Source organism: Saccostrea cucullata, unplaced genomic scaffold (genome assembly GCF_032062105.1).
Source record: "Saccostrea cucullata isolate Sc308-1 unplaced genomic scaffold, CSIRO_AGI_Scuc_v1 ctg524, whole genome shotgun sequence".
Lineage (NCBI taxonomy): Eukaryota > Metazoa > Mollusca > Bivalvia > Ostreida > Ostreidae > Saccostrea > Saccostrea cuccullata.
This window is the reverse complement of record NW_026931135.1, coordinates 201,618-228,282: the sequence shown is the minus strand read 5'-3', so window position 1 is coordinate 228,282 and position 26,665 is coordinate 201,618. Positions and strand designations below refer to the sequence as shown.

Below are 26,665 nucleotides of genomic sequence, written 5' to 3'. Positions count from 1 at the left end.
CTTGGACAACCATCAACTCGTATCAGTCCTTTTAGTACTTTGACTTAAAAATCAAAGTTAAGGAATATTTCAGTTTCCTCTGGTTTCCTCTGGTTTTCATGGCGATAGTCGATTATTTGGAAATTTTAAACGCAAATCGCACAACTTCAATTACTAATTATTAAAATAAAAAAAGTTTCATGAAGAAAGTTCAAGGGGCCAGAGAGAACAATTGCGAACAAAATTCGTCACATTTTGCAGGATTCCATGGCAACGGTAGCCATTTTGAAAATGAATGACCACATGGCACAACTACAACCAGTGATCGTCCTTTGAGGAAAGTTTCAGGAAGATTGTCCAAGCCATGTCCGAGAAACAGCCTGGACAACAAAAACATGCGTACAATTGCAATTTGTCGTCCCCGACTTCCTTCGGGACGACATAAATATTTCCCTATACTTTGTTCATATTGATGTTTTTTATATCCCTATTAGCTGAGATAATAGTACGCTACATTATAAATGCTGTATGTTACTTTATAAGTTATAATAAGCACGATCTTAATCTTCAGCCATACAAATTTCTGAATAAAATGTTGAAATTAATTCGTGGACAGAGATTTTCATGTATATAAACCATTCCTTGATAAGTGATAGACTAGCAAGCAAAGAACCTAGCTTACAGTATTATGACTGTTTGATTACATGTACATATTGTTTGTGCTGACAATTTTCGATTATTATAGTTTACGAAGGGTTAACTTATCTGACATATAATCCAGAACATTCAAATTAAATAAAAAAAAATATTTTAAAGACTTAATTTCTAACCTTCAAAATTAGATAAGGACAGATATTTTATTGTTTTTTTTTGACGTAGAAATCCGCAGCTCAATAGCTTTAGCGGGCATGCCATTCAGTCAGAAGCGGTAGATGGTCGTATAAAGTGCAAAAACATTACTCAACATCATCATTATTTCATAAAAAAAGAATCTATACCGCTTTTCTTTTACATTTTATCAATAGGACAGAAGCGTAGATTACACAACGTAAATAACATCTTGTCAACTACTGAAATTGTTCATTCTAGAAAAACGATGCACACATACAATATGTATTATGAAATAAACACATCGAAATCTGGATAAACATTTAGCATAATACTTTTTTTCATGATCACGTAGCTTACATTCTCAAAACGACGGATCAAAGATACAGAGTACAGCTGCTCGTACGAAATATTTTGTCCCTATTATATATTGACTCAAATTTTAATTGACAAATCAATAAAATTAAGTTACATTTTGAATATTAATATGCGAGACTGAAAAAGACACATTTATAATCGGCAACGTAAGTTAAACACTTTTAAGCGACAATAAGTCAAGTTGAAAAATGAATTCGGAATATGGTCGATTGCATTTTAGTACTTATTTAAAATTGTCTGCATATGTGTCGTGAAAGTAAGATGTAATGAAGAGTTCTAGAAACGTACGGATGATTTTATAAATGACGAAATTTAAGATACCCGATCGGCTACACGCGAAATTTGACAAAATTGATAGGGTTTCTGCTTTTTATTTAAAAAAAAATCAATATCTGAAGGGGTTTTTGTTCTCAGTTAGTGTGAATTGTTACAGCTGAATGAAAAATAGCACACATAACTTTTTAAATACGTCATATTTTTCAAATAGGGCGAGGAGACATGCCTCTTGTCAAAATGACCACTTATTCTGAGAATTGGTGATTGATTTTATAATACACCGAAAACTTCAAATATGCGCTAAGACAATTTCATCCAAACGAGATTTATGTTTGTTCAAATGATGACTTCGTCCACCTCAATCATTGGAAATGATTACGAAATCCACTCTTGGAAAATCTCTGCTGATAATTTTCTGTCATTTTCATTCTTTTGCATTTCATCAAAAATGTCTTTTACAGCATATCCAAAGCCTAGCCGCTTTTCCGGTTTCAACTCAATTCCCTCAATTACGCCAGAAAAGAAGAGAACAACACAGGGTTTTTGATTCCTAATTAAGATGCCAGGGGAACCAGATGGGCATGATTTCAAGTCAATCGCTGTTGCTGTTTGGAATATAATTTTCTTTGGGTGTTCACGCAGAGGTAAGTAATAATCAGTACCCTTGAATGTTTTCATGCTCCATTGACTTAGTTTGCTGATGTAGTTGTCAACATCATTGTTTGGCTCAATAATTGCTGGATAAATTTCGCTTTCCTCTCTCAGTTTAACTTTACTTGGATAGCTAATAAGGTTGACTTCTTCGTAGAGAAAGTTGGTTGCAAACGAAGATAGAGGTGTTGGAAATTTGACGTCATGTTTTCTTAATTCCAATACAGCAACATCGAATTCTTCATGTTTGTATACAAGGGTTGGCTCAAAATGGAATGTAATGCTTTGATCAGTGTCCTGAAGATGAAGCATCATTTCAAACTGTATGTAGATCATCTCACAACGGATGAAGTCTGGGGAACCTATTTAACAAATAAAAACAATGTAGTTGGGTCAGGATAACAAATACATGCACATGTATCATATATATATATATATAATGTTACTTTTAGCGTCAGGTACATACCAGACAACAGGGAATATTGCGATAATGTAACATGCGTGTAAATTTGGCGCATACGGTTGGCTGTAACTTCTTAAAAGGTTAGTTGGTCGTTCGAAAAAAGCGGAAAAAATTGACATTTAAGAACAGTGTTGCTTGATTGAATCCTTCCAAAAAAAGCTTGAGAGTCCAGAAATATATATAATTATCTTTATTCAAAATTTACATAAAGGTATTTCGAGGTATTTTGGATGGCATTGATCTTATACATGTATATACATTGATATTAATAACATTACTATCTTTTTTATTTTTATATTCAAAAAGCAACGATGTTTTTTTTTTCTTAACATATCGATAAATTTCATTTTATCAACAAAATGATCTATAAAGATTCTGTATATTTTTTCTTGTCATAAATTGAGTCAGTACATATGATATCCAATTATAGCATTGTATATAAACATTGGATTATCGTTGGCTTTTTTTCCCTTAAATATTTAGATAATACAAAAAAGGGAAAAAATCATGTGATGTGTACATGTATTAAAAATAATCACATTTCTGCTCATTTTGCCTTCCTAAAGTCCATATTTGAATATTTTATCCCCATTTGGCCACATGCTTTTCTTCAGGCTACTCAAGAAGCATTGTACTTCATAAGTAATTATCTAGTTAACAAAATATATTTTACATGAGAAAAAATGTTCAATTATTTAAGTATTACATATGTGTCTCAACATTTAGACACATTTCAGCTAAGTCCAACATTTTCGTAATATTATAGTACATTAATAAATTGTGCTATACAAATATTATCAGATTTTCTGTAAGACATTGTTCTCATTTTATACGACATTATTTTATGTTTGAATTTTTTGGTAATCTAGGGATATGGCAAAATAGGCTTTGCCTGCTGCCAAATCCCATTCACTTTGTGAATAAAATTTTTGATAAATCACAAATCATATAAACATTTTTAGAGCTATATAGGAAATGAGTATGTTCAACGTTTCAGATAATTGAGTTTTCTTTAAAAAAGCCCAATTACTATATTTTTCCAGCCAATATTGCAGTTTAATGATTCGTTTACTATTTTCCATATATTTATACCCGCACTTTCTAAAGAAATTCGTGTATATTGTTGTTACTCATGTCCGTCCGTCCGTCTGTCACACTTTCTCCCCTGAACTCCTTCTATATTTTACACAGTAGCCTAATCATCTTTTTAGGAGAGGGTTTGTTGTGTCATGTAGATGTTCAGTAAGGTTTCGGATATTTAATTTTGCCCCAGGGGGTCAAATGGGGGTCAAAAATGAAGTTTTTTAATGCAAAAAGCCTCGTCTTCTCTAAACTCCTCCTACATTTTACACAGTAGCCGAATTATCTTTTGGGAGATGGTTAGTAGTGTCATGTAGATGTGCAGTAAGGTTTCGGAATTTTGATTTTGCCCTGGGGGGGGGGGTCATATGAGGGTTGAAAAACGACTTTTTCTTATGTAAAAAGCCCCGTCTTCCCTGAACTCCTCCTACATTTGATGGTGTCATGTAGAGGTGCAGTAAGGTATCAGAAATTTGATTTTGCCCTGGGGGGGGGGGGGGGGGTCATATGAGGGTTGAAAAACGACTTTTTCTTATGTAAAAAGCCCCGTCTTCCCTGAACTCCTCCTACATTTGATGGTGTCATGTAGAGGTGCAGTAAGGTATCAGAAATTTGATTTTGCCCTGGGGGGGGGGGGGTCATATGAGGGTTGAAAAACGACTTTTTCTTATGTAAAAAGCCCCGTCTTCCCTGAACTCCTCCTACATTTGATGGTGTCATGTAGAGGTGCAGTAAGGTATCAGAAATTTGATTTTGCCCCCAGTGGTCAAATAGGGGTCGAAAAATGAAGTTTTTTTTATGTAAAAAGCTACTTCTTCCCTGAACTCCCCCTACATTTTACATAATGGCCTAATAATCTTTAGCAAGAGTTGAATTTTTTGAAAACCATGTTAAACATCAATGTAAAGGAGTAAAAGTCAATGCATGTTGCGAAACATGTCATTATGGGGAATGTACACGTCAAATGTGAAAGTCATATCTCTTCTTAATCAAAAGTTATAAGGAAATACAACATTTTTGAAACGTAAGTTAAACTTCAAGGTCACTGAGTCAAAAGTCATGATACATTTGGGAAGGTCTTACAGGTAATGTAGATGCATGTATAATATGAATGCCCTATCTTTTCTCTTTCAAAATAATCAATTTAAAACTATTTAATTTTTTTAGTAGGTCAGACTTCACGGTCAAGGTCATTTGGAAAAAAATCATAGTGTATTTAGAATGGCATTGGCACAGGTAAATAATTATAGACATGTTTAATATGAAAGTCCTGTCTCTCCTCATTTAAAATATATGACCAAGATGACCAAAGTTAAATTTATTGTGACAGATGGACAGACTGACATACAAATGAGATTGAATGTCTCCCACCATTTACGCAAATGGGGGACAATAAATGTCCTTGCTGTTCTTGAGAAGATTTATTATGGAAATAGTCCCCTGCATATTTCTATGTAAATAGGTTGAAATTAGCCCAGTTGTTCTAGAGAAATTAAAAATACAAAAAGTTTGCAAAGAAACAGATGGATGACAGACAAAATCTGATTAGGAAACCAGAAAAGCTAAAGAAGCCAAAAAACCTATGATTCATATGTATTTGGAAAGTGTAACTGTTTCTGAAAAGCCTCTCAAACTCTAGGGTCAAGGTAAAAAATATTTATACCTGTTGTAAGTTCACAAAGAATACACATGTTCAGCGTGAAAGCCCTAGAACCAAGCTTAAAGTTTTGTATTTTTCTTGTAATATTGAGTCAAACTCCACGGTCAAAAGATCAATAGGTAAAGATTTGTGGTACCCATATTAACTTGTTGTCACAAGGAATTTTAATACCTATGAAGTGTGAAAGCCATGTGTATCGCCCAACTTAAAAACACAAGAAACAATTTCAAATGGAAAAAATTCTACTACTTTGGAATCACAAGATAATTTATCATTTGTTTTTTATTTGCTTCTCAGAAAATTCTGGGCTGGATTTTTTCTTTTAACTGAAGTGTGACCCTCCCCCCTCCCGAAAAAGAGCTGGATCTGCACCTGTACTAAATGTAACGTTGACAAAAGGAGATAACTTCTCAACGTGAAATTTGTCTTCTGTGGCATGCGATGATCTTTGTACCTTTTTGAACTTTAACCTAACCATTAGCATTCGGTTTATTTGAACGCAATTTATACTAAAACGTGTGCTTACCGACTGTCATATACGAGGGGCATTTCGAAAGTCCTGAGAACTGATTAATAAAAAAATAACCGTTTTACGGAAATTATTGAGTTTGATATCATTGGAAAGACAATAAAAATAAACACATGTTGTGACGTCACTTTATAATTTTTATGACGTAATATCTCCGAAAATGACGTCAGAATATAGAATGTTTAGCATACTAAAAACTTTTTATCCACATGGCACAATTTTAAAAGTGCTTCCAAAGGTTTATTTGAAAATATATTTCAAAGAAAATTTTTATTTGCACAGAAGTAGAGTAGGACTATGGTACTGTTTATCAACAATACTATATTTCATTGTTTGGTTTGTTTACTAGCGCGGTTTATGTCCGGTTATGCTATCGTCGACATTCATCCTAGATTTTAAGTTACATGATACGACTGGATTTTCGGTCTTTTATATACTTCTCCACTGTATGAAATAAAACATTTTCTGTATAAAACTAAAGTATATTAATACAATTTTCAAAAAATATATTTTGAGTAACAGTACTCTTACCGTTTACAAATAAAATGTACAAAAGTCTTGCCCCTGACTTGTTTCTGTATGTATTTTTCTCATTAATTCAACTTCGGCGCCTCTAAACTCAGTACTGCTTTTGACTTTTGACTCCAAAAAAAGGTTTATAAGTTACAGAGACATGTAGAATCTTATTTAATTTCCATGAATTAGTTTTTGCGAATATGTGGAGGTATGGTGGGGTTACAACTGCGCCCGCGCCATTTGGGATTATACGGGAAAATATGGGGCACACTAAACTTAACTTCTCTGGAGTCTTCATCGATCCCACAAATATGGTTAAAACACTCGACGAATTGATGCCATCAAATTTAGTAACACGATCGTATATTTTTCTTTGATTGCCAACTTTGCTTTATTCTCGCAGTTGGGTCTGTGTTACGCAATATTTTGAGCAAGATTCGGTAAAAACATGCGATGTTTGACAATCGCTTAAACCATTTCAGAACAAGAAGATCTCCGAAACAGGCCACCATATGATAGATTGTAGTCTATGTAAAGATTCTACCAACTGTCATTTACGTCCGATAGCATGCACCCGAGTAATGAGCAAAAGTTGTTTTTAAAATTTTACATTGATGAAATTGTGTCAGTATTGTAAGTATGCGAAAATATGACGCCATTGTCGGAGTTATTACGTCATCAAAATTATAAAGTGACGTCACAATCTGTGTGTATTTTTCTGCTCTTTCCAATAATATCAAACTCAAAAATTTCCGTAAAACGGTTAATTTTTTATTCACCAGTTCTCAGGACTTTTGAAATACCCCTCTTATATAGGTCCTGTCAACTTCACAAAATATAATCCAAATAATCCAACACAAAATGATTACTAATTTACACCATCGGCATGTGTTCTATCTCATTCGGCAAACCTTTGCTGATTCCGTCGTCTTCATTAGAATAAAATACTGAAAAGTGGTGTTGCTTTTTAATCCTTGATTTTATTTAACATATGTTTTATTTATTTATGTGTTAGAGCATTTGGTGTGGAGATTAAATTTCTGTGACGTCAGCTGATGGCGATCGAGCCTTGGAACGAAATTTGAAGTTTGCATTAATTCCAGTTGATTGCATTATCTACGCGTTGGATTTTAACTTTACGAAGAAATGTATAGTGAGAAATATCATATTTGAACCCAATGCTACACGCAATCCAGTAGGCATATCCGATTTATGTGTTAAATTAAAGCCTGAATGGAAGAGGGGGTCAAAATGGCGTCGCACACCTTGTTTATTTTTATAGAGAGGGGGTAGTATTTTTAGATATTTGGCTTATTCAGCGACTTATTGATAAAAATTCGTGTTCCTGTGGTTGTATTTTCAAGGGTTTTTTTTTTTTTGGGGGGGGGGGGGTGACCAAATACTGAAAAAAAAAACAGTTTGCACATTTTCATAAATTCATCAAAAAGGCTTTGAACTAAAATAATATTTTATGTTGTTGAAAAAGTAAATTTAAAAAGTTTCAATATTATGTGCAAAATATTTATCAGAATCTAATTTACATAATTAATTAATTCAGTTATTTCAGACTGGTGATGAATTAAGTATATGAAATATTTTTAAAAGGATCATAGATCACATGGCCTCCTGAAAGTTTTCTGCTCAATGTGCCGGATACATGTACTGTGATAATGAGATTTACAGAATTATAGTTTAACGTTTTTCTTGGAAAGCGATATATAAAGGAGTGTGTATTTAGAGGCAAACAAATTAGTGCGGGTATAACTGTCTCATGACAGCATCTAGCTAAAGAATTACACTTATATTTAAGATGTTCTATGTTTTCAATTTCCTAACACTTGTAATAAAATCTGCACACCAATATTCTATTTACTAACATTAAGTTATTACTCAGCTGTTTATTTAACAGTTTATAATTATAATTAATTAAAATAAGCAAATTATCTATCGAACATTTCAGTAATTTTCAGATGATAATTTTGTGGCTATAGCTATCTAAGAATATCCATGATATCAAATAAATTTGTCCAGTATTTTACTCTAAGGGTTGGTGAAAATTCTTTTCTCTCAGTTACAAAATGTTGCAGAAAATGGAGGATTTCTGACTCGATCTCGACATTACAATAAATATCTCCATAAGATAAAACAAAGTTATAATTCTTAATGTTGACATACTGAGCTTTTCTACATTCAAAACTATTTCATTACTTGTTAAACACAAATTATAATGAAATATTAACAGAATATGCTGTTTAACTTCATATTTTTATGGGGCAAAGTTTTCGAGGTTTGAGAAAAAAAAATGATATGATGGGATTCGATTGATTTCGTGGTTGAAGAATTGTTGAGTAGTTATGCAAATTAAATTTTACTTTTCAGGATAAGGGTTAGGGTTAGAAATTTGTGGATCTCTTTATTTCTCGAAAACAACGAAAATTTAACCCCCGCGAAAATTAATTATTTCACAGTACATGTATTTCTTTTATTTAGAATTTTTTCTAAAAAGTATGAAATAACATGTAATCTTCGATTTACTAGTTTATAAAAAGAATTTTTGTGTATAACACATTTGATTTTATCCAGTTTGATAGAAATATTAGATTGTTTTTATATATAAATAAATGTATTTTTTCCAAATAGGCAATGACAGAAACTCGTCAGTGGAATTTTTTTTCAAATCTTGTATTTTTCCTTTATCGATTGCACACAGTGCATCTTTGTAGAAAAAAGGAAGCAAATTTAATTCTTGAAAATCTTTAAAGCTGACATAAACTCTTAAAAAGGAATTATTGTTCATCTTTTTAGGACTTAATTCATTCCTGTACGCCTTTTTTCCGCCGAAATTTTTCGATTCCGCCATAATTATTTCGCTTCCTGTACCTGCTATATTAAAGTGACAATACGGCGCATCTCTTCAAAAACAGACTTTTAAAAATTTTCCTATAGGATTTGGATTTCTTTTCATACTCATAAATGTATACACTTTCAGAAAATTTCAAATTTTATAAATAAATAATTCTGATTATTTCATTAAAATTAATAATTATTTATGGTCCATAAATATATACATTGCAACGTGTTCGAGGTTCCACATCCCATGCTATCGAGCATGCGCATAGTTTTCATAAACAAAACAGCATGGTATGAGAGGGAAGCCCGGTAGGCTTGCTACATTGACAAAGTCGACCAAAAAGAAAAACAAAACGAAAAATAGGGCTTGAAATTAAAACGCAACTTTGATGACGAAAATTTAGTTGGGAGATTTATATAATCATTGAATGAAGAAGAATGGAATCTCGGCGACATTCACGTTGGGATCGCGTAGGTTCTACCATACAGGTTTGTTGATACATGCTGTCATTTCTCGTATCTCCATGGCTTTCAAAGAAAAAAAAATCAGTGTAAACTCAACTTTAAAATGCACTTATGACATATAGAATTTATCGCCATTTGAAGTGCAAATTGTATTGGAACTACAGAAAGGTATTGTGTTTGACATTTTGCCGCGATGACGTATGATTTGGTGGATTTTCCTTTCCTGCACCCCCAATACATAAAACCTCAACATTTGTAATTAATCATGTTAAGGTTTCGTCAAAGGTCAACATGTCCAAAATTTTATTTTTACAATAGCCCCAAAACTATGTAAGGTATAAAGATAAAACTTTTACAGTTTATAATTTTTTTATTGATTAACAGATAGAAAGTATCACATGATAAAAAAAGAACTTAGAATAATATTAATTGAGAAAAATTCTTCTTAAAAATGCATATATTTTCAAAAAATACACCTAATTGACTCCGTGCTTTTAGTGAAAACCATCATTGCAGAAAAAAAATATGTTTATCAATGAAGGGCAAGTTGGACTTGGATAGCCTCTGGAAAGTTGTTTTCCCTGTTTATTTTGTCTAAATGTTAAAACTTGAAAGTGAAAGTACACTGCAAATGGCGGATTCTATAGGGGTCTTGTCTTTATACATGTCATGCTTTCAATAACAGCCTTTCAGAGACCATTCACGTCCAACTAGCCCTTCAATGATAAACATATATTATTTCTAGAATGTTGGTTTTCACAAAAAGGACAGAATTAAGCAGGAGCATTTTTCTTTAAATATGCACATTTTCTGATACAATTTTTCTCAAAAAATATATTTTTAAAAATATTTGTTATCAATTGATACTTTCTATCTATTATCAGTGATATTTTTATAAACTGTAAACGTTTTGACTTAATACCACACATAGTTTTGGAGCAATTCTAAAAATTATTTTTTTTGACATGTTGACCTTTGACGAAACCTTAAATTCGTCTTAATGCAGACTTATATGTTAAGTATTATTAATTTACCGGAGAGTTAAGATATTTTGATTCTCAGAATTGATTTTACTTAATATTCTATTATAATTGTAAACCCTACATTGTATGCATGTGCCAATTTAAAATTCACGTGGTACAAGTAAACAGATCTAAGTTGTACGACCCTTGATTTTCCGGCAGATTCTAATTACGTTAATTTTGTATGAGGAGGGAATATTTATTTTTCTCAAATGCTTAATTCAACTTTTAACCTTTTTCCTGAATGATATATTGGGTAAATATAAATAAAAAAGCACACGATTTGCAGCCGTATTGCCGCTTTAACCCTGATGTATTTTTTATACTTGAGTGGTTTTCTGGCCTTACTGTGGACATAGACACATCTCCGAAATCATAGTTCTAAGACACACCGTAAACTGACCATATGCATGTTTGAAAAGTATGAATCCAACACAGACTGAAATATACTGAAAAGTAAATAAATATTGTATGCTTTAGCTGCAATGTAGATGATGTGTGGTTTGCATTCATGTAAAACAGAAGCGGTTTGGATATACATGTATGCATATAAAGAAAACGCATCGAACGCTGTGATAAACACATTTACCTATAAACTACAGTTAGGTTTTTGATCTATTATATAAAACGTTTTAATGAAATCAATTATAATCATATAAGAATAATTGACACTCCTTTCTAATAAACTGTCTCACTAGTATAACATTAAGATACACTGAAAGGCTATGTCATTCATGTTTTAGCGAAGGGTTTAGGTCTCATACATTTGATCAGTGACCCGAATGGAGCCGAAGCTGTTAAATTGTTTGAGATATAGTTTGGAAAGTCATAAGCAAAAGGTCTGAAAATTTGTCAGGGAGATCATACGTACCAGGGTTAATGATCTGAATAAAGCCGACCTGTTCCTTGGTGATTGTGCATCTATTTCAATATAATTCAGAAGTTTACGTTTACCAACGCTGCATGTAACTAACTAGCTATCTTTTGATTCTTTCTTGATTTATACTCAAGGCAGGGATGCTTTATTAATAATATAAATATAATTGAGGATTGAGAAAACTGCTATCATTACAGGGATCTGCACATTTTTAAAGAATTACATCTAATTTTACTTTTATTGAAATATGCATATCAGAAGTTCTGAAATGCATTGATAACTAAACGGTGAAAACATTAATTTGTCACTGTATATGACTTGGGCACACGATCATTTTTTTTGGGGGGGGGGAATTCAAATGGAGAAATCTCACAAGAATTTCAGGTGATAGAGAAAATATGCAAATAAAATGTTTTATGTACAATTGCCAATGCAAATTCATTTTGACATAATAACCAGTTATGGAACTTTTCGATCATTAACATTTTCGTGTACTATCAAGAACCCAACTCACAGTTATTGTACTATCGCAGAATTTCAAGAAACCGCCTTCACTCTCCATTCTCATAAACAACAAGACATTTAGGTATGTTGCACTTTGCCACTAATGTGACTTTAATTGTAGAAAATACTTGTAATTAATTATGTAATAATTGATCATAAAATCCAGAAAATTATTAATAAACAACTTATTATCTGTATCAAAAATTCACAGCAGAATGAAACCGAATTATGAATATGATTAATATGTAAATCGTGATTACCTAATATATTGCGTAATTGATTACATAATATATCAAACATTCTTGTGGTCTGAAACCGAAAACGACGTAAAACACATTGAACACCTAGAAGATAAAGCTAGAATTAGACATCCTAAAAAAGGAAAAGGTGGCGGGGTGGAGGCGGCTTAAAATAATTTGAAGCTATCCAGCACACATGTACTTTTCACAGCGTCCTAAAAGAAACTGAAAAATGACGCTATCTGGACGACCGTGTCCAGATTTTTTACCGCGAACGATTTTCATTGGGCGTTTACTAAATGTTTACATTTCCAAGAATCGCTTGCATCTGCCTCTCCTAATTTGGACACACCAAAAACTTTCCAAGGATAATGCAAGCGCGATAACTCTTACACGCAGAGCATTCCAATGTACATAAAATATTTTAAGTAAAACTTAAAATTCATTTATGTACAATTGCCAATGCAAATTCATTTTGACATAATAACCAGTTATGGAACTTTTCGATCATTAACATTTTCGTGTACTATCAAGAACCCAACTCACAGTTATTGTACTATCGCAGAATTTCAAGAAACCGCCTTCACTCTCCATTCTCATAAACAACAAGACATTTAGGTATGTTGCACTTTGCCACTAATGTGACTTTAATTGTAGAAAATACTTGTAATTAATTATGTAATAATTGATCATAAAATCCAGAAAATTATTAATAAACAACTTATTATCTGTATCAAAAATTCACAGCAGAATGAAACCGAATTATGAATATGATTAATATGTAAATCGTGATTACCTAATATATTGCGTAATTGATTACATAATATATCAAACATTCTTGTGGTCTGAAACCGCCATGTACTTGATTAAATTTATACTTTAAATTAAATTTGATCAAGTTCAGACCCCAAGAAAAAGAAGCAAAACAAAGGGGCAAAGTGCAGTTATACCTGTCAAATTAAAAAGTAATTGTACAATTAAGACAGCAGAGATAAACATATGCCCTGCTTGTCCTTTTGAATGTCTGTATACACATGTAACACTTCTACACATATGAACAGATAGGAATAAACATATGTCCTATCATGTACAAAATGAATTCAAGAGTCATAAATATACAAGTAGATGAAAAATTCCAAGTCAGAGATAAACATATGCTCTGCTTGTCTTTCACAAAAGTAATTAAGTCTACTCAAGTCAGTTTATTACTAGAACTACTGCTACTGAGGGGGGAAAAATGCCACAAGTGTACTGTTTTAATCCAAACCAGGGATAAACATATGCCCTGGACTGAATATGTCATGGAAGGTTTATTCACCAACAATGATAATTATCAACTTTGGTAAATTATGTCCGACGACATCATGTAAACACGTGTTCTTGCCTAGGTGGAACGTTTGTCACACTCCTGTATGTTCTTATTTAACTTTTTTTTTTTTACGTTACTGCTAAAACATGTCACCAAATATTGTATGCATCAGAAATTAAGATGATCTCCAATGAAATGTCCAGGGTTGGTAATTTCCCCTTAACGCCGATCAAGATGGAAAAGGCGGAAGGGGAGGTATTCCTACTGGAAGTCTGTTCTGTCCAAGTAGCCAGTTCCCGGAATTGCTGTACCTTGGAACGAGAAAGATAGTCACATAGCAAATTTTCTTTGCTTGACAAACGTCTTGCTTTAAAATGAATATTAAATTCCAGACAGATTAACACAAGTGCTTGAATGTCAGTGTTAAACAAATTATATTTATTTGCAAGATATTTTGACCACGTTTGCACAGCGAATACTATAGGATAAAATTTAAAAATAGCAATATTCTGGTGTCTCCAATTAATATCCCAATTTCTTTGAAACCACTGACTACCAAGCACTACAGAATATCAAATAGACCCTGATGCATCAGTAACTTGTCCGGCAAAAAACTTGGTAGATCTATTGTGATTTGAAAGCAAACTCAGCCAAACATTAAGATCTCCTTTTACATTCTTTTTTAATTCTAATCTTATAGTATTGTTTTTTCTGTGTGTGTGTTTAATTCCATTTCAAGTCTATAAGTTTTCTAAGAAAAGACCTAATGGTAAATACTACATTACATGCAAAGTATGATAAACCCAATAGTGACTGCAATTCCTTAAGCGTCAATTTTTGTTGTTGTAAACTTCATTCAATTTTCTTAACACACTTAAGGATCTTATCATCTGGAAGCCTAGATTCCATTTTAACTGAATCCAGTTCATTGGTTTGATTTCAAAAGGTCCATAAACCCTCCCAGCCAAAATTTCTTTTCTATCTTGAGACATTAGCTGTGAGTTTTGGAAAGCAGAATTTAAATTCTATGATTCAATACTCGGGCTTTCACCAATAAAACCCAGCCAACAATTTTGCCAATCTACTTACTTTTGTCATCCCTTTGTTTGGAGGGGTTGGTAGATTCCTTCTTATTATTTGCTTGGGTGTGGAATTTTCTAAGGAAACGAAAGGGCTGCTGAGTTTGTTTGTTACAGTGATTAAATGGGTGGTTGCTACCACAGTTGTAACACCTGTGTTGGAAGCGACAGGATAAACCTGCACGACACTGCTTGCCTGCATGATAATTGAAACAAGCCCCTTTTGGAATTGGCCCTAATGGTGCGTCTTCACTACTTACTTTTGTCAATAGATCAGTCTTGAGTCTAGCGTTAACATACAATTCCATATGAACATCCCCCCATGCAACCTGTCCTTGAGATACAAGTTGTCTAAATTCTGCATCATAATATTTCCAATTACCTTTGGCATCAGCAATGTCTCGTACTGCCTCTAAATGCTTGGCTAATTTTGACTGCTGTTCAGGATATTTTATACAATATATTGCTGCATACCTGTTCCAAGCTGTAATCCAGTCATGCATAGAAGAAACACTTGACTTGTCTTCAGCATCGTTCTCAACCTGGTGAATGGTTAATTTCCCCTGAGAATCACTATTTTCTACTTGCAAAGAAAACTTACCCTTTTTCTGTTTTTCTTTCGATAAAAGTTTGACAAAATCAATGCACTGATTCGACCATATCTTAGACTTGATTTGGTCAGACACAAGAGCTTCTATTGGCACTGCTGTGCTGACAAATCCTGTTTGTCCCTTACCTTTATTTGCTTCAGTGGCCTCGGGCAATACACTTAATTGAGAATTTACCGTGGCACTATTATCTGAGATGGTAATCTGTGGAGATGCTTGCACGTTACTATTATCTATACTCCCCTGATTATCTAAATCCGATGATCTAGCGTTGACAACTTCTTTAATAAGTGTTGTTATTGAAGCCGTAACCCTTTCCGTGACAGTTTTGGTGATTTCATCCACCACATCATCAGGTACCGAGATTTGGTCTGCTACCAATCGTCTTTTCTTTCCTAGTCGGGAAGTAGCGGGTGGAACCGCTCGTGCCCTACTTGACTGTCTCTTTGGAGGCATTGAATATATACTGAAAATATATACTTTTAATTCTTTAGTGATGCTGTAAAAAGAAATACTTATTGTCAATAAAAATCAATAGATATGGTGAGATTTGTATTTTCAAGATTTGTCCTGTAAACAACGACAAATAGATAAATACATTTACTAAAATCCCCTTTTTATTATTGTTATATATTATCATTATTATTATTTTGTTTTATATACTAGCCTTTCCGAATAAAACAGTTACCCTCTAAAGTAATGCTGATTTCAAAAACTAAAATGTTACCATAGAATGTTTAATAAAAAATTATTGTCCTCAGGAAACACAAACAACTTGTGTTGATCCTAATGAGGAAAACCTCAAGAGAGGAGTTTTAATCAATATTGTCCTCAGGAAACACAAACAACTTGTGTTGATCCTAATGAGGAAAACCTCAAGAGAGGAGTTTTAATCAATATTGTCCTCAGGAAACACAAAACAACTTGTGTTGCTCCTAATGAGGAAAACCTCAAGAGAGGAGTTTTAATCAATATTGTCCTCAGGAAACACAAAACAACTTGTGTTGATCCTAATGAGGAAAACCTCAAAAGAGGAGTTTGAAATATTGTCCTCAGGAAACACAAACAACTTGTGTTGATCCTATTGAGGAAAACCTCGATAGAGGAGTTTTAATACTATATTGACAACAAGAAATTCAAACAACTTGTGTTGATCTTAATGAGGTAAAATACTAGTAAATCAGAAATATAAAAAAAAATAATAATAAATAAATAAATAAATAAATTATAGATTTAAATAGATCGATCAGTAGTTAAGTCAATAAATAAACAAAATAAATAATTAATTAATCAATTGATAAAGTACATGTAAATTGAATAAAAACATATTTCCTCAACAAAGAAATGAGCGTTTTTTGATTATAAGAACAAGCAAAGTTTATAATCAATATCAGAACTCGATCATCGTATCAACAAAAATTTATTATTATTATTATTTTTTTTTAATATAAAATTTTATATAAATCATTATTATTTCTGCGTTATGCATTTCTACTCTCTATATCGGACAAAAGTTCTCTTTATCTTGTACACTTGTACACATAAAATGATTTATCGCTTCCGCAGTGAGCGCAGTGAGGTCATGTTGACCTACACATGTAAAACAAACGTGGCCAGTACTGGCCACAAAGGCTTCAACCTAGATAATCGAAAATGGACGCCATCTAACAGAAATTCTTGCAAAATTAAATTAGACATAGTCAATTTAGAGGAAAGCAAAATGAATAATCAATATTCTTACAATTATTTAAGAATGAAAACGGAATATTTACGTTTCCTACAGTCAGGCTTACTATCGCTACTATGATAGCGATTCCCGATCAGTTTATTTCTTTTCTTTTTTTTTTTTTTTTTTTTTTTTTTTAAATATTATTCTACAGTAGCAAGTTATCCACATATGCAAATAGTATACAAAATAACAATAGCGATGGATAGCAATTATTAATATCGATAACAGCAAAATGTTATGCACTTCATCTTTGAAAGATTGTTAGATAAATAAAACCAATAAGTATGAGGAAAAAACAAACGTGTTTCCTTACCGCTTAAAATAATTTGAAGCTATCCAGCACACATGTACTTTTCACAGCGTCCTAAAAGAAACTGAAAAATGACGCTATCTGGACGACCGTGTCCAGATTTTTTACCGCGAACGATTTTCATTGGTCGTTTACTAAATGTTTACATTTCCAAGAATCGCTTGCATCTGCCTCTCCTAATTTGGACACACCAAAAACTTTCCAAGGATAATGCAAGCGCGATAACTCTTACACGCAGAGCATTCCAATGTACATAAAATATTTTAAGTAAAACTTAAAATTCATTTACAAATCAAAATTTCTATAATATATTTATAAACGTGGCGAAACTACATTAAATTTACAACATAATATGCATTATCATGAATCTTTCTGTAATGTATGGATATTTACAAATGTAAAATTATGAACAAAGCAGAATATAGAAACAATAGACGAATCATTCAGAGGAAATACGAATGGAGTTTAGAAACGACTAAATTTTCTGAATTTAAATAATAATGTAAGCATCTTATTATTATTTCTATAGTTGCATTTGTACTATTCGAACAACATTAAGAGAAATTTAAAAAATATTATGTCCGCCATTATGAATCGCCATTTGCACATTTTCATGAAGTCCAGCATATTTTTCGTATGTAGCATACTCGAGATTTGGTTAAAAATTATGTTTGACCAAATGAAAATTTTTTGACGTAAGAAGTATTTTTTTCTACAATCGGACCAGACTGGAATAGAGAAACTGTTTATAATATCTATCATAAGTTTGACAGACATTAAGGCTTTAAGAAGGTACATTGAATCATCAAATTGTTGTAACATTTTAATTTCACATTGATCATTTACTTGAAATCGTTTAAACCCTTTGAACTGTTCTGATTTTTTATTCTAATTGACAATATTTCGCTAGCAAGTATAAATAACAATGCAGAGGTGGGACACCTTTGTATGAAGCCTCTTATCATTCTACAAGTTTTTGAAATAAAACTATAATTATTCTTTACTCTAGAAGTAGGTTTATTGAATAGAATTGAAATCCATTTAATGAAATTTAGACCAAAATTATCTTCTTCTAATGATTTTATTATTTGATATTCAACAGTATCAAAAGCTTTTAAAATCTAAAATAGGGAAAAAAAACTAACAATAAGCAATTTTCTGTATAATTTAAAAAAATATTTTCTAACAAACCTTACAAAAATGTGATGGATTATCCAATGTACTGACCTTCGATAATATCCTTGATGACATGTAAACATGTCATGATGTACTTTTCTCCAACACGGAAACCTGTTCCTTTTTGATTTCCGTCAACATAAATTAGTCCTACACTTCTGGTGACTTCAGCCTTTACGTTTGTTGTCAGTGTGTCCTGGTGAGGAGCTCTTTTGGAGAAGGGAAAGGCAGATCCAAAATACCCTGTGTAAATACATGCTATGTAAGGGAAAAGTATGATGAAAGACACATAGTGACACATTATCATGAAATAGGAAAAGATTACACCATTCAGTCGACTAAATGGTCAATTTATGACAACTGAAAGAAAACTGAAAGTCACTTAAAAAGTTTGTGAGTGACTTTTTAGAGACCTTTCAGATATCATTCCGTAAACTGAATGTAATGAAAATATAAGTTCTCTTTCAGTTAAATCATTTTTATTTCATAATTTGCTGTTTTTAAAACTTGAGAATTTTTATCTTATAATACATTTCCGATATGATGGTATCTATATGATCTATTTTTGAATTTAAAAAGGGAATCCTGAAAAAATATAGTTGTACTCGGACTGGTCTACTACCGCTTTCTATTCCTCACCTAAACTGCTGCGCCACAACGATTTACGAATATGAAAGTTGAACAAGATCAGAACTCGTTGCGAGCAAAGAGTTTTTCTTGTGTCAGATTTTTTTTATAAGATAAGATAACATTTTGACTATATTTTCGTTCAAATACAATGATACAAATCAATTGTCAAGACGATAAGTTTTACCTCAAGAATAAGTAATAAATTATTGGTTATAAAAGAATAATAGCCTGCAGACTTTTGGGCCCTTCTAGCCCCTATAACATGAAGGATTAGCCCTTACCTTAATATCACATTAAAGCTCTACATGTTTTGAACATTTTCTATTTAAAACAGTCATTCAGAAATTCTTTTTCGTGAACCGAGATATTTGCAAAAGAAATCATTAGGAACTGGCACTTGAAATCCTGAATGGGGACGTGTAGCAAAAATTGTAAAGTGCATATTGTTTTAAACATTATTTTGAACTTCTTTTGTTCAGTATATCATTTCATAATGGTAGACTAAATTTATACTAATAATTTATCTCTTATGTATTTATTAAATTAGTCTGAGGACAGATTAACATTTTGTGGGGGAGTATGTGGAAGACAAAATTTATAATAATAATTTATCTCTTATGTATTTATTCGTTTTGGGATCATGCTATTTTTCGTTTGATCTAAAGTAATGTTAAATATTTTTATCTTCAGTTTCATTGGTTCACTTGATATTATGATATTGATATTGATATTATCCAAAATTTTTAATTTAAGTAACCGATTAAACTAAGCAAAATTGGGCAGTATTACATATCAAAGGAGAAATTATATCCAGCTGAGACTATAGTATCCGATGCATCTTGTGGTATGTATCTTTCATATTTGATTATTCATTAAAGGCTTGAGTTTGAAACATTATTTTAATTGCAAAGTTTATACTTGATCGTATTTTTGCAGATAAAGTTGTCTCAGTAAATTCTTGTATTTAGTCTGTAAGTTCAAAGTTCATTTTGCTATAGTACATTTTCCAAACTAGTATATGTATAATACTCTTATTGTCAATGCTAATGAAACTAAATGTAAATTGTATTTTTTTTAAACGGATACCACCATCTTATCCATCATTTTCCCTTTACTGCTCGGTTACAATATTTTCTACTTTCGGGATATAGTGTGCCAAAGATTTCACATATTGGTCCCTTTTGGCCCTTAATTATGCAACCTGCAAAGAATATGTCTTGCATAAAGTTGCATGTTGTTAAGACGAAAACTTTTACTTCAGTGAAAATATTTATTATAAAGGAGACATTGAAAAAGGGACTATGGTCGTAAAGACGAATAATAATCATGGGGTGAAAAAAATTGATGAAAAAAGCCCAAGGGGTAATTTTTTATGTCAATTGTAAAAAAAAAATGACTCCAATTGACTAATGACCTCTTTTTCAATGATACAAACTTTTTAGTTGAGGCAAAGTATCAAATCGATTGCAAAAATGCGTATACCATTTTAGCATTTTTAAGAATTTAACAACGAATCCGTGGGAAAATTTCCAAAAAACATATTTGTACCATGCACGGTACATATCTTATTTAATTATACCTGCACTTTCTAAAGAAAGTTCGGGTATATTGTTGTTACTCATGTCCGTCCGTCCGTCTGTCTGTCCGTCCGTCCGTCTGTCACACTTTTCTTCCCTGAACTCCTCCTACATTTTTCACAGTAGCTTAATCATCTTTTGGGAGATGGTTTGGGGTGTCATGTAGATGTGCAGTAAGGTTTCGGAATTTTGATTTTGTCCCGGGGGATCAAATGGGTGTCGAAAAATGACGTTTTTTATGCTAAAAGCCCCTTCTTCCCTGAACTCCTTCTACATTTTACTCAGCAGCCTAATCATCTTTTGAGAGATGGTTGGTGGTGTCATGTAGATGTGCAGTAAGGTTTCGGAATTTTGATTTTGCCCCGGGGGATCAAATGGGGGTCGAAAAATGACGTTTTTTATGCTAAAAGTGCCGTCTTCCCTGAACTCCTTCTACATTTTATTCAGCAGCCTAATTATCTATTGGGAGATGGTTGGTGGTGTCATGTTGATGTGCAGTAAGGTTTCTGTATTTTGATTTTGCCCTGGGGGGTCAAATGGGGGTAAAAAAATGATGTTTTTTATGAAAAAAGCACCGTCTTCCCTGAACTCCTTCTCAATTTACTCAGCAGCCTAATCATCTTTTGAAAGATGATTTGTGGTTTCATGTAGATGTGCAGTAAGGTTTCGGAATTTTGATTTTGCCCTGAAGGGTCAAATCGGGGTAGAAAAATGATGGGTTTTTTTATGTAAAAAGCACCGTTTTCACTGAACTCCTCTTACATTTGACTAAGTAGCCTAATCATCTTTTAAGAGATGTTTGGTGGTGTCATGTAGATGTGCAGTAAGTTTTCAGAATTTTGATTTTGCCCCGGGGGGTCAAATGGGGGTCGAAAAATGATGTTTTTTATGCAAAAAGCACCGTCTTCCCTGAACTCCTTCTACATTTTACTCAGCAGCCTAATCATCTTTTGGGAGTTGGTTGGTGGTGTCATGAGAATGTGTAGTAAGGTTTCGGAATTTTGATTTTGGCCCGAGGGGTTGAATGGGGGTCGAAAATGGTGTTTTTTATGCGAAAAGCCCCGTCTTCCCTGGACTCCTCTTACATTTTACTCAGTAGCCTAATCATCTCTTGGGAGATGGTTGGTCGTGTCATGTAGATGTGCAGTAAGGTTTCAGAATTTTCATTTTGCCCGGGGGGGGGGGGGGTTCAAATCGAAGTAGAATTTTTTTTTTACATATATTTGATATGTTTAATCACCCTGCTTTCAAGAACTTCCCTAATGCTGCAATAGCTTTAAACCATGATCATTTAGAAAACGATTGGTTTGTTTTGTGTATGTGTAAAATGGTTTCAGAATTTGAATTTTCATGTGGATGGCAAAGAGGGGCAGGAAAACATGGCCCCTCCCAAACCCTGGGGGTCATTATTTGTACAAACTTGAATCTACACCTCTTGAGAATGTCTCCATATTAATCATGCTCTTATTCTTCTTCAAAAGAAGAATTTTGAATTTTTGTTTCCTTTTATTCCTAAATAAAACTTTGATCCCTAATTGTGGCCTGACCCTAGCCTTTGAGGTGATGATTTGAAAAACAAGAAATATGTCTATAGGTCATGAATGTCCCGCCAAATGTGTATTACTAATTGTACATGAAAATTTGTATTAGTGTATAAAGTTCGATGAAAATATCTTAAACAGTTTTTTCAGAATTGAAACTAAAATATCAATAAATTGGATATAGATAATAAATTCTCATCAAATTATGTATAAGTGCATGCTAAACATAAAAATGTCTTAAATTATTTCTTTAAAACTAAGCAAAATACAAATTAAAGAGGAGGGAGGTCAAGGTCACAGGAATGTGCAAGATGAAGTTTTTCATGCAGCTGAATAGCTCTCACTAATACATATCAGCATATTATGTTTGATAAAAATATCTTGAATGATTTAATGAAACTGAGCTCAACACTTTTTTTAAGAAAAGAGAGGTCAAAAGAAAGGATGGGGTCAAAATGTTGTTCTAGTTGAAAAGCTAATCAGTGTGCATTTACTATTTGCATATGAAGTTTGATAAAAATATAATCAATGGTTTATTTAAAACTTAGATTAACACATATTTTAAAAAGTGAGGTCAAGGTCAAAAGAAAATTCAAGGTCAAAATAAGTTAATACAATAATAGCTCTCATCAGTATGTATTAGCATATGAAGTTTGATAAATATATCTTGAATTGTTTATTCAAAACTGATCTAGTCTAAGACATTAATTTTAGAAAAGTGAGGTCAAGGTCACAGGAAATGACAAGGTAAAAAAAGAGTGAAGCACTGTAAAGCTTACATCAGTACGTATCATCATGTGAAGTTTCATTACACAACTTGAATCATTATGGTTTCTTTAAAATAAAGCTAAACACTAATTTTAAGAAAAGTTAAGTGAAGGTCAAAGGAAAGTCAAATTCAAAAAATATTGCTGCAGTTGGATAGTTTACATCAGTATATGCATCAACATATGAACTTCTATAAAAATATCTAGAAAGTTTCTTTGAGCTCGATGGAAAGACAGATGGAAGGGTGGAGGACGGACATGACAAAAACTATGCATGTATTCCTAATCATGGCGTAGCATAAAAAACTTAAATCTACATTATATGTAAGGATGTTTCCATATCAAGATTATACAAGCAAATTCAAAGAATTGTGGTCCTCTGGTTTCTGTGTTTAAGTGAATGGGATGCCATAATTTATGGCAGATTGTGTGTCAAATATGCACTCCTATCATGTGTCACTTTATGAAAATTAGGTCAAAGGGGGGGGGGGGAAATCATCGCATGCTCGAAATATTTTGTTGAAGGTAAAGTACATGTCAAATATGAAAGTCCCATCTCTTTTCAATCAAAAGTTATAATAATATATAATATAATATTTTTGAAAATTAGGTTAAACTTCTAGGTCAAGGTCACAGAGTCAAAAGTCATGATATATTTAGAAAACTCTTTTCACATGTAATATACATGTATAATTTAAATGCCATATTTTTTCTCTTTCAAAATGATTAATTTAAAATGTTTTTTTTTCTGGAAAGTAGGTAAAATCTTAAGGTCAAGGTCTCACTTGGGTTAAAAAATCATAGTACATTTAGAAAGTTTTGTGGTAATGTACATGTGAAATATGAAAGCCCTATCTCTTATTATTCAAAAGTTATGGCCAAGGTTAAATTTATTGTGACAGATGCACATACTGTCAAAGATGGCCAGACTGACAGACAAATAAGATTTAATGTTCCCTCCCTTTCCCCCAAAAACGGGGGACAATAATGCCCTTGCTGTTCTTGAGAAGAAGATTTGATGGAAAGAAATCCCCTGCATATTTCTTAACGCAAATCAATATTGTGTTTTTATGTCATTTAATTGTTTGTTTGTTGTTAAACATCCCTCTCAGGAATTTTTCACTCAAATGGAGACACCACCACTTGAAAAATAATGAGGACAAGTCAGATTTGAGGTAAACATTCATTTTAGGAGTTTTCAACCATTAAGAAGACGAGAAGAGACATGAACTCGATCTTTCCCCTCAACCCTTCCCAGACCCCTGTTTATTCATGACATGTATGCAAACTACTACTTGTTTTTACATTTAAAAAAAATGTTAATAGCCTATATACAAATACATTAATGTGGTCCATCTCTTTGAATTATTTTCATTCCTAATTCTAGGAGGATAGGTTAATGAATAAAATGTCAAGCAATCTTATCATTGATGCACTTTTATTTAATTTAATGCAGTCATATTGTGAACATTTCCAGTTAGAATCATTAGGAGAGTGCATGGGGATGACCTCCAGGGGGTTCAAAACCTTTATACCATTAAATTTACATAACATAATAACACAAAAAGCAAAATTATGTATAGTCAAGTGGAAAAAGTTTCCTACTATTTAGGAGTCACATGATCATTTGTCATTACTGTTTACAGGGACAGGGAGTGGATTGGGAGATCCCCCCCCCCGAATTTGCAGGACTATAATATATACTGAAGCAAATAAAAAAGACTTTGGATGCCCTCCACCCTAGAAAACAGACACCACCATAACTTCTTCTTTTTATTTGCTTCTCAGGAAATTCTGGTCTGGAAATCCCCCCTCCCTCCCAGAAAAAAAATTCTGTATCTTGTAACTGAATGTAATGTTGAATAACGGGCGATAACTCTTCAGAATGTCTTATTGCAGCATCGGATAACCTTTGATCCTTTAAACTTTAACCTAACCAGTTGCATTTCAGACTATTTTACCCAAATCTATACCAAAACTTGTACTTACCGACTGCCAAAGTCCCGTCAACTTGAAATATAATCCAATTAAAACACAAAATAATTCCTACTGACATACATGCAATGATGTGCAGGTGTCATAACAGTATTACACTTTGGTTCACGTCAAATCATGGCTGACGGAAAATAATCCCTGAATCTTCCCTTCCGATTCGGGCATTTTGATACGAGACTAGAGCTGAATTTTTTTATGAGATGAAAAACAACATGTAAACTTCCTGTATTGACCAGATTTATTAAGATTTAGGGCGCGCTGATTTTTCTGTATACTGTCAAGAGTGGGCAGTGATTAGACCCTGGACTAGATTTTCAAGCACGTGCTCGACTTCGACCGAAACAAACTTGCGTGCCTTGCTGGATGGTTATGTATTTTTTGGTACTAAAATCTTTATAAAGAATGATTTTACAAGATCTGAAAAGGAAACTTCTCAAAATTTGTTTTGAATTAGTTACATCTACTCAAACTTGCGCATTTTTGGTAAGAATATATAGCAGAAATTAATACCGTTGTGACACCTGTACACAACACTAGTACTGCACGTGCAGTGCTATCTAAAAATGATAATGGTAAAACTAGTACTTAAGTTGGGTACGTGACGCAAGGCCAATGTGATCCAGGTCTTCAGATACATTTATAGTATAAGAACAAATTTAAAATCATTATTTACAAAAGATGTTTTATCTTAACTTTGCCATCTAGGCCTATTTCCAAAAACAGGAAAATAGGGTGTGTTTGTGTGTGTGTGTGTGTGCGTGCGTGAAGGGTATCAAACGGGGACATTTGTTTGTTTACACACCTTCCAACCGGGGACGACCTTCCAACCGGGGACGTCCCCGGTTGTCTCCGATTACAAATAGCGCCAAATTCGAAATCAGGGGTGTCTAATTACCCCAAAATGCCGAAAAAATCCATTTTTTAACATGTTGAAAAAATGTCCCCGGTTAGTTAGGATTAAAAGATGTGTGTTAGTGTGAACTTTTCATAATGAGCGAAGGTTCGTACTTGGGGGTTACACACGTGTCCCCGGTAGTATAGTGAAAAACGTGTCACGTGACCTTTCCTGAAACAAACATTACCTTGAGATATATTCTCTCTCTTATTTTTAAGTCCGTATTTTTTTTAAAATGTTAAAGTTACATATATTATGTTACGTTACTAGGGTATGATCATCAGCCAGTCTGACAAATATCCGTGTCATTGGAACATCTGGATTATAGATGTACGATTGACTTAGTATTTATGTATGTAAATTAAGTTCCTTAATCGAGCCTATAATTTTTTTAAGGAATGAAGATTATTTAAACTTATGTTATTCGAATAATTCGATAATTCTAACATAACTTGGGGCAGTTTGCACGTTATAAACCACGCAGTATTGCAGTTTGATGATTGACGATAGGCAGTCGCGATACATTCAGCATGATTCATAGGCGTCAAAAGCAAATTAAACGGCGGGGGGGGGGGGTTCAAATTGAAATAAAACCGTACAGTACCGACCAGACCCAACCTGACACCAAAGCAGTCCCAGAAAGCAGTCCCCGGGACTGCTTTGGGACCGCTCTGGGACTGCTGTGGGACTGCTCTGGGACCGCTGTGGGACTGCTCTGGGACCGCTGTGGGA

At 33.0% G+C, this 26,665-nt stretch overlaps 2 protein-coding genes across 3 annotated transcripts in view; one reads left to right on the top strand and one right to left on the bottom strand.

Moving 5' to 3' along the window:
• The window catches only part of LOC134231530 (vacuolar protein sorting-associated protein 41 homolog), a 160,880-nt gene that overhangs the window by 78,065 nt on the left and 56,150 nt on the right, over positions 1-26,665 (top strand). The window lies entirely within an intron of this gene.
• On the bottom strand, positions 13,760-17,374 carry LOC134231528 (uncharacterized). Of its 2 annotated transcripts, none has more exons than XM_062713479.1 (2): positions 17,356-17,374; positions 13,760-15,779 (listed from the first exon to the last, which is right to left on the bottom strand). In XM_062713479.1, the coding sequence occupies exon 2, from the start codon at positions 15,767-15,769 to the stop codon at positions 14,708-14,710; it is 1,062 nt and encodes a 353-aa protein (XP_062569463.1). In that variant the 5' UTR covers positions 15,770-15,779; positions 17,356-17,374; the 3' UTR covers positions 13,760-14,707. The 2 variants fall into 2 exon arrangements, with proteins under 2 accessions (XP_062569463.1, XP_062569462.1); XM_062713478.1 differs by lacking the exon at positions 17,356-17,374 and adding an exon at positions 16,338-16,825 and having other exon boundaries at positions 13,760-16,187.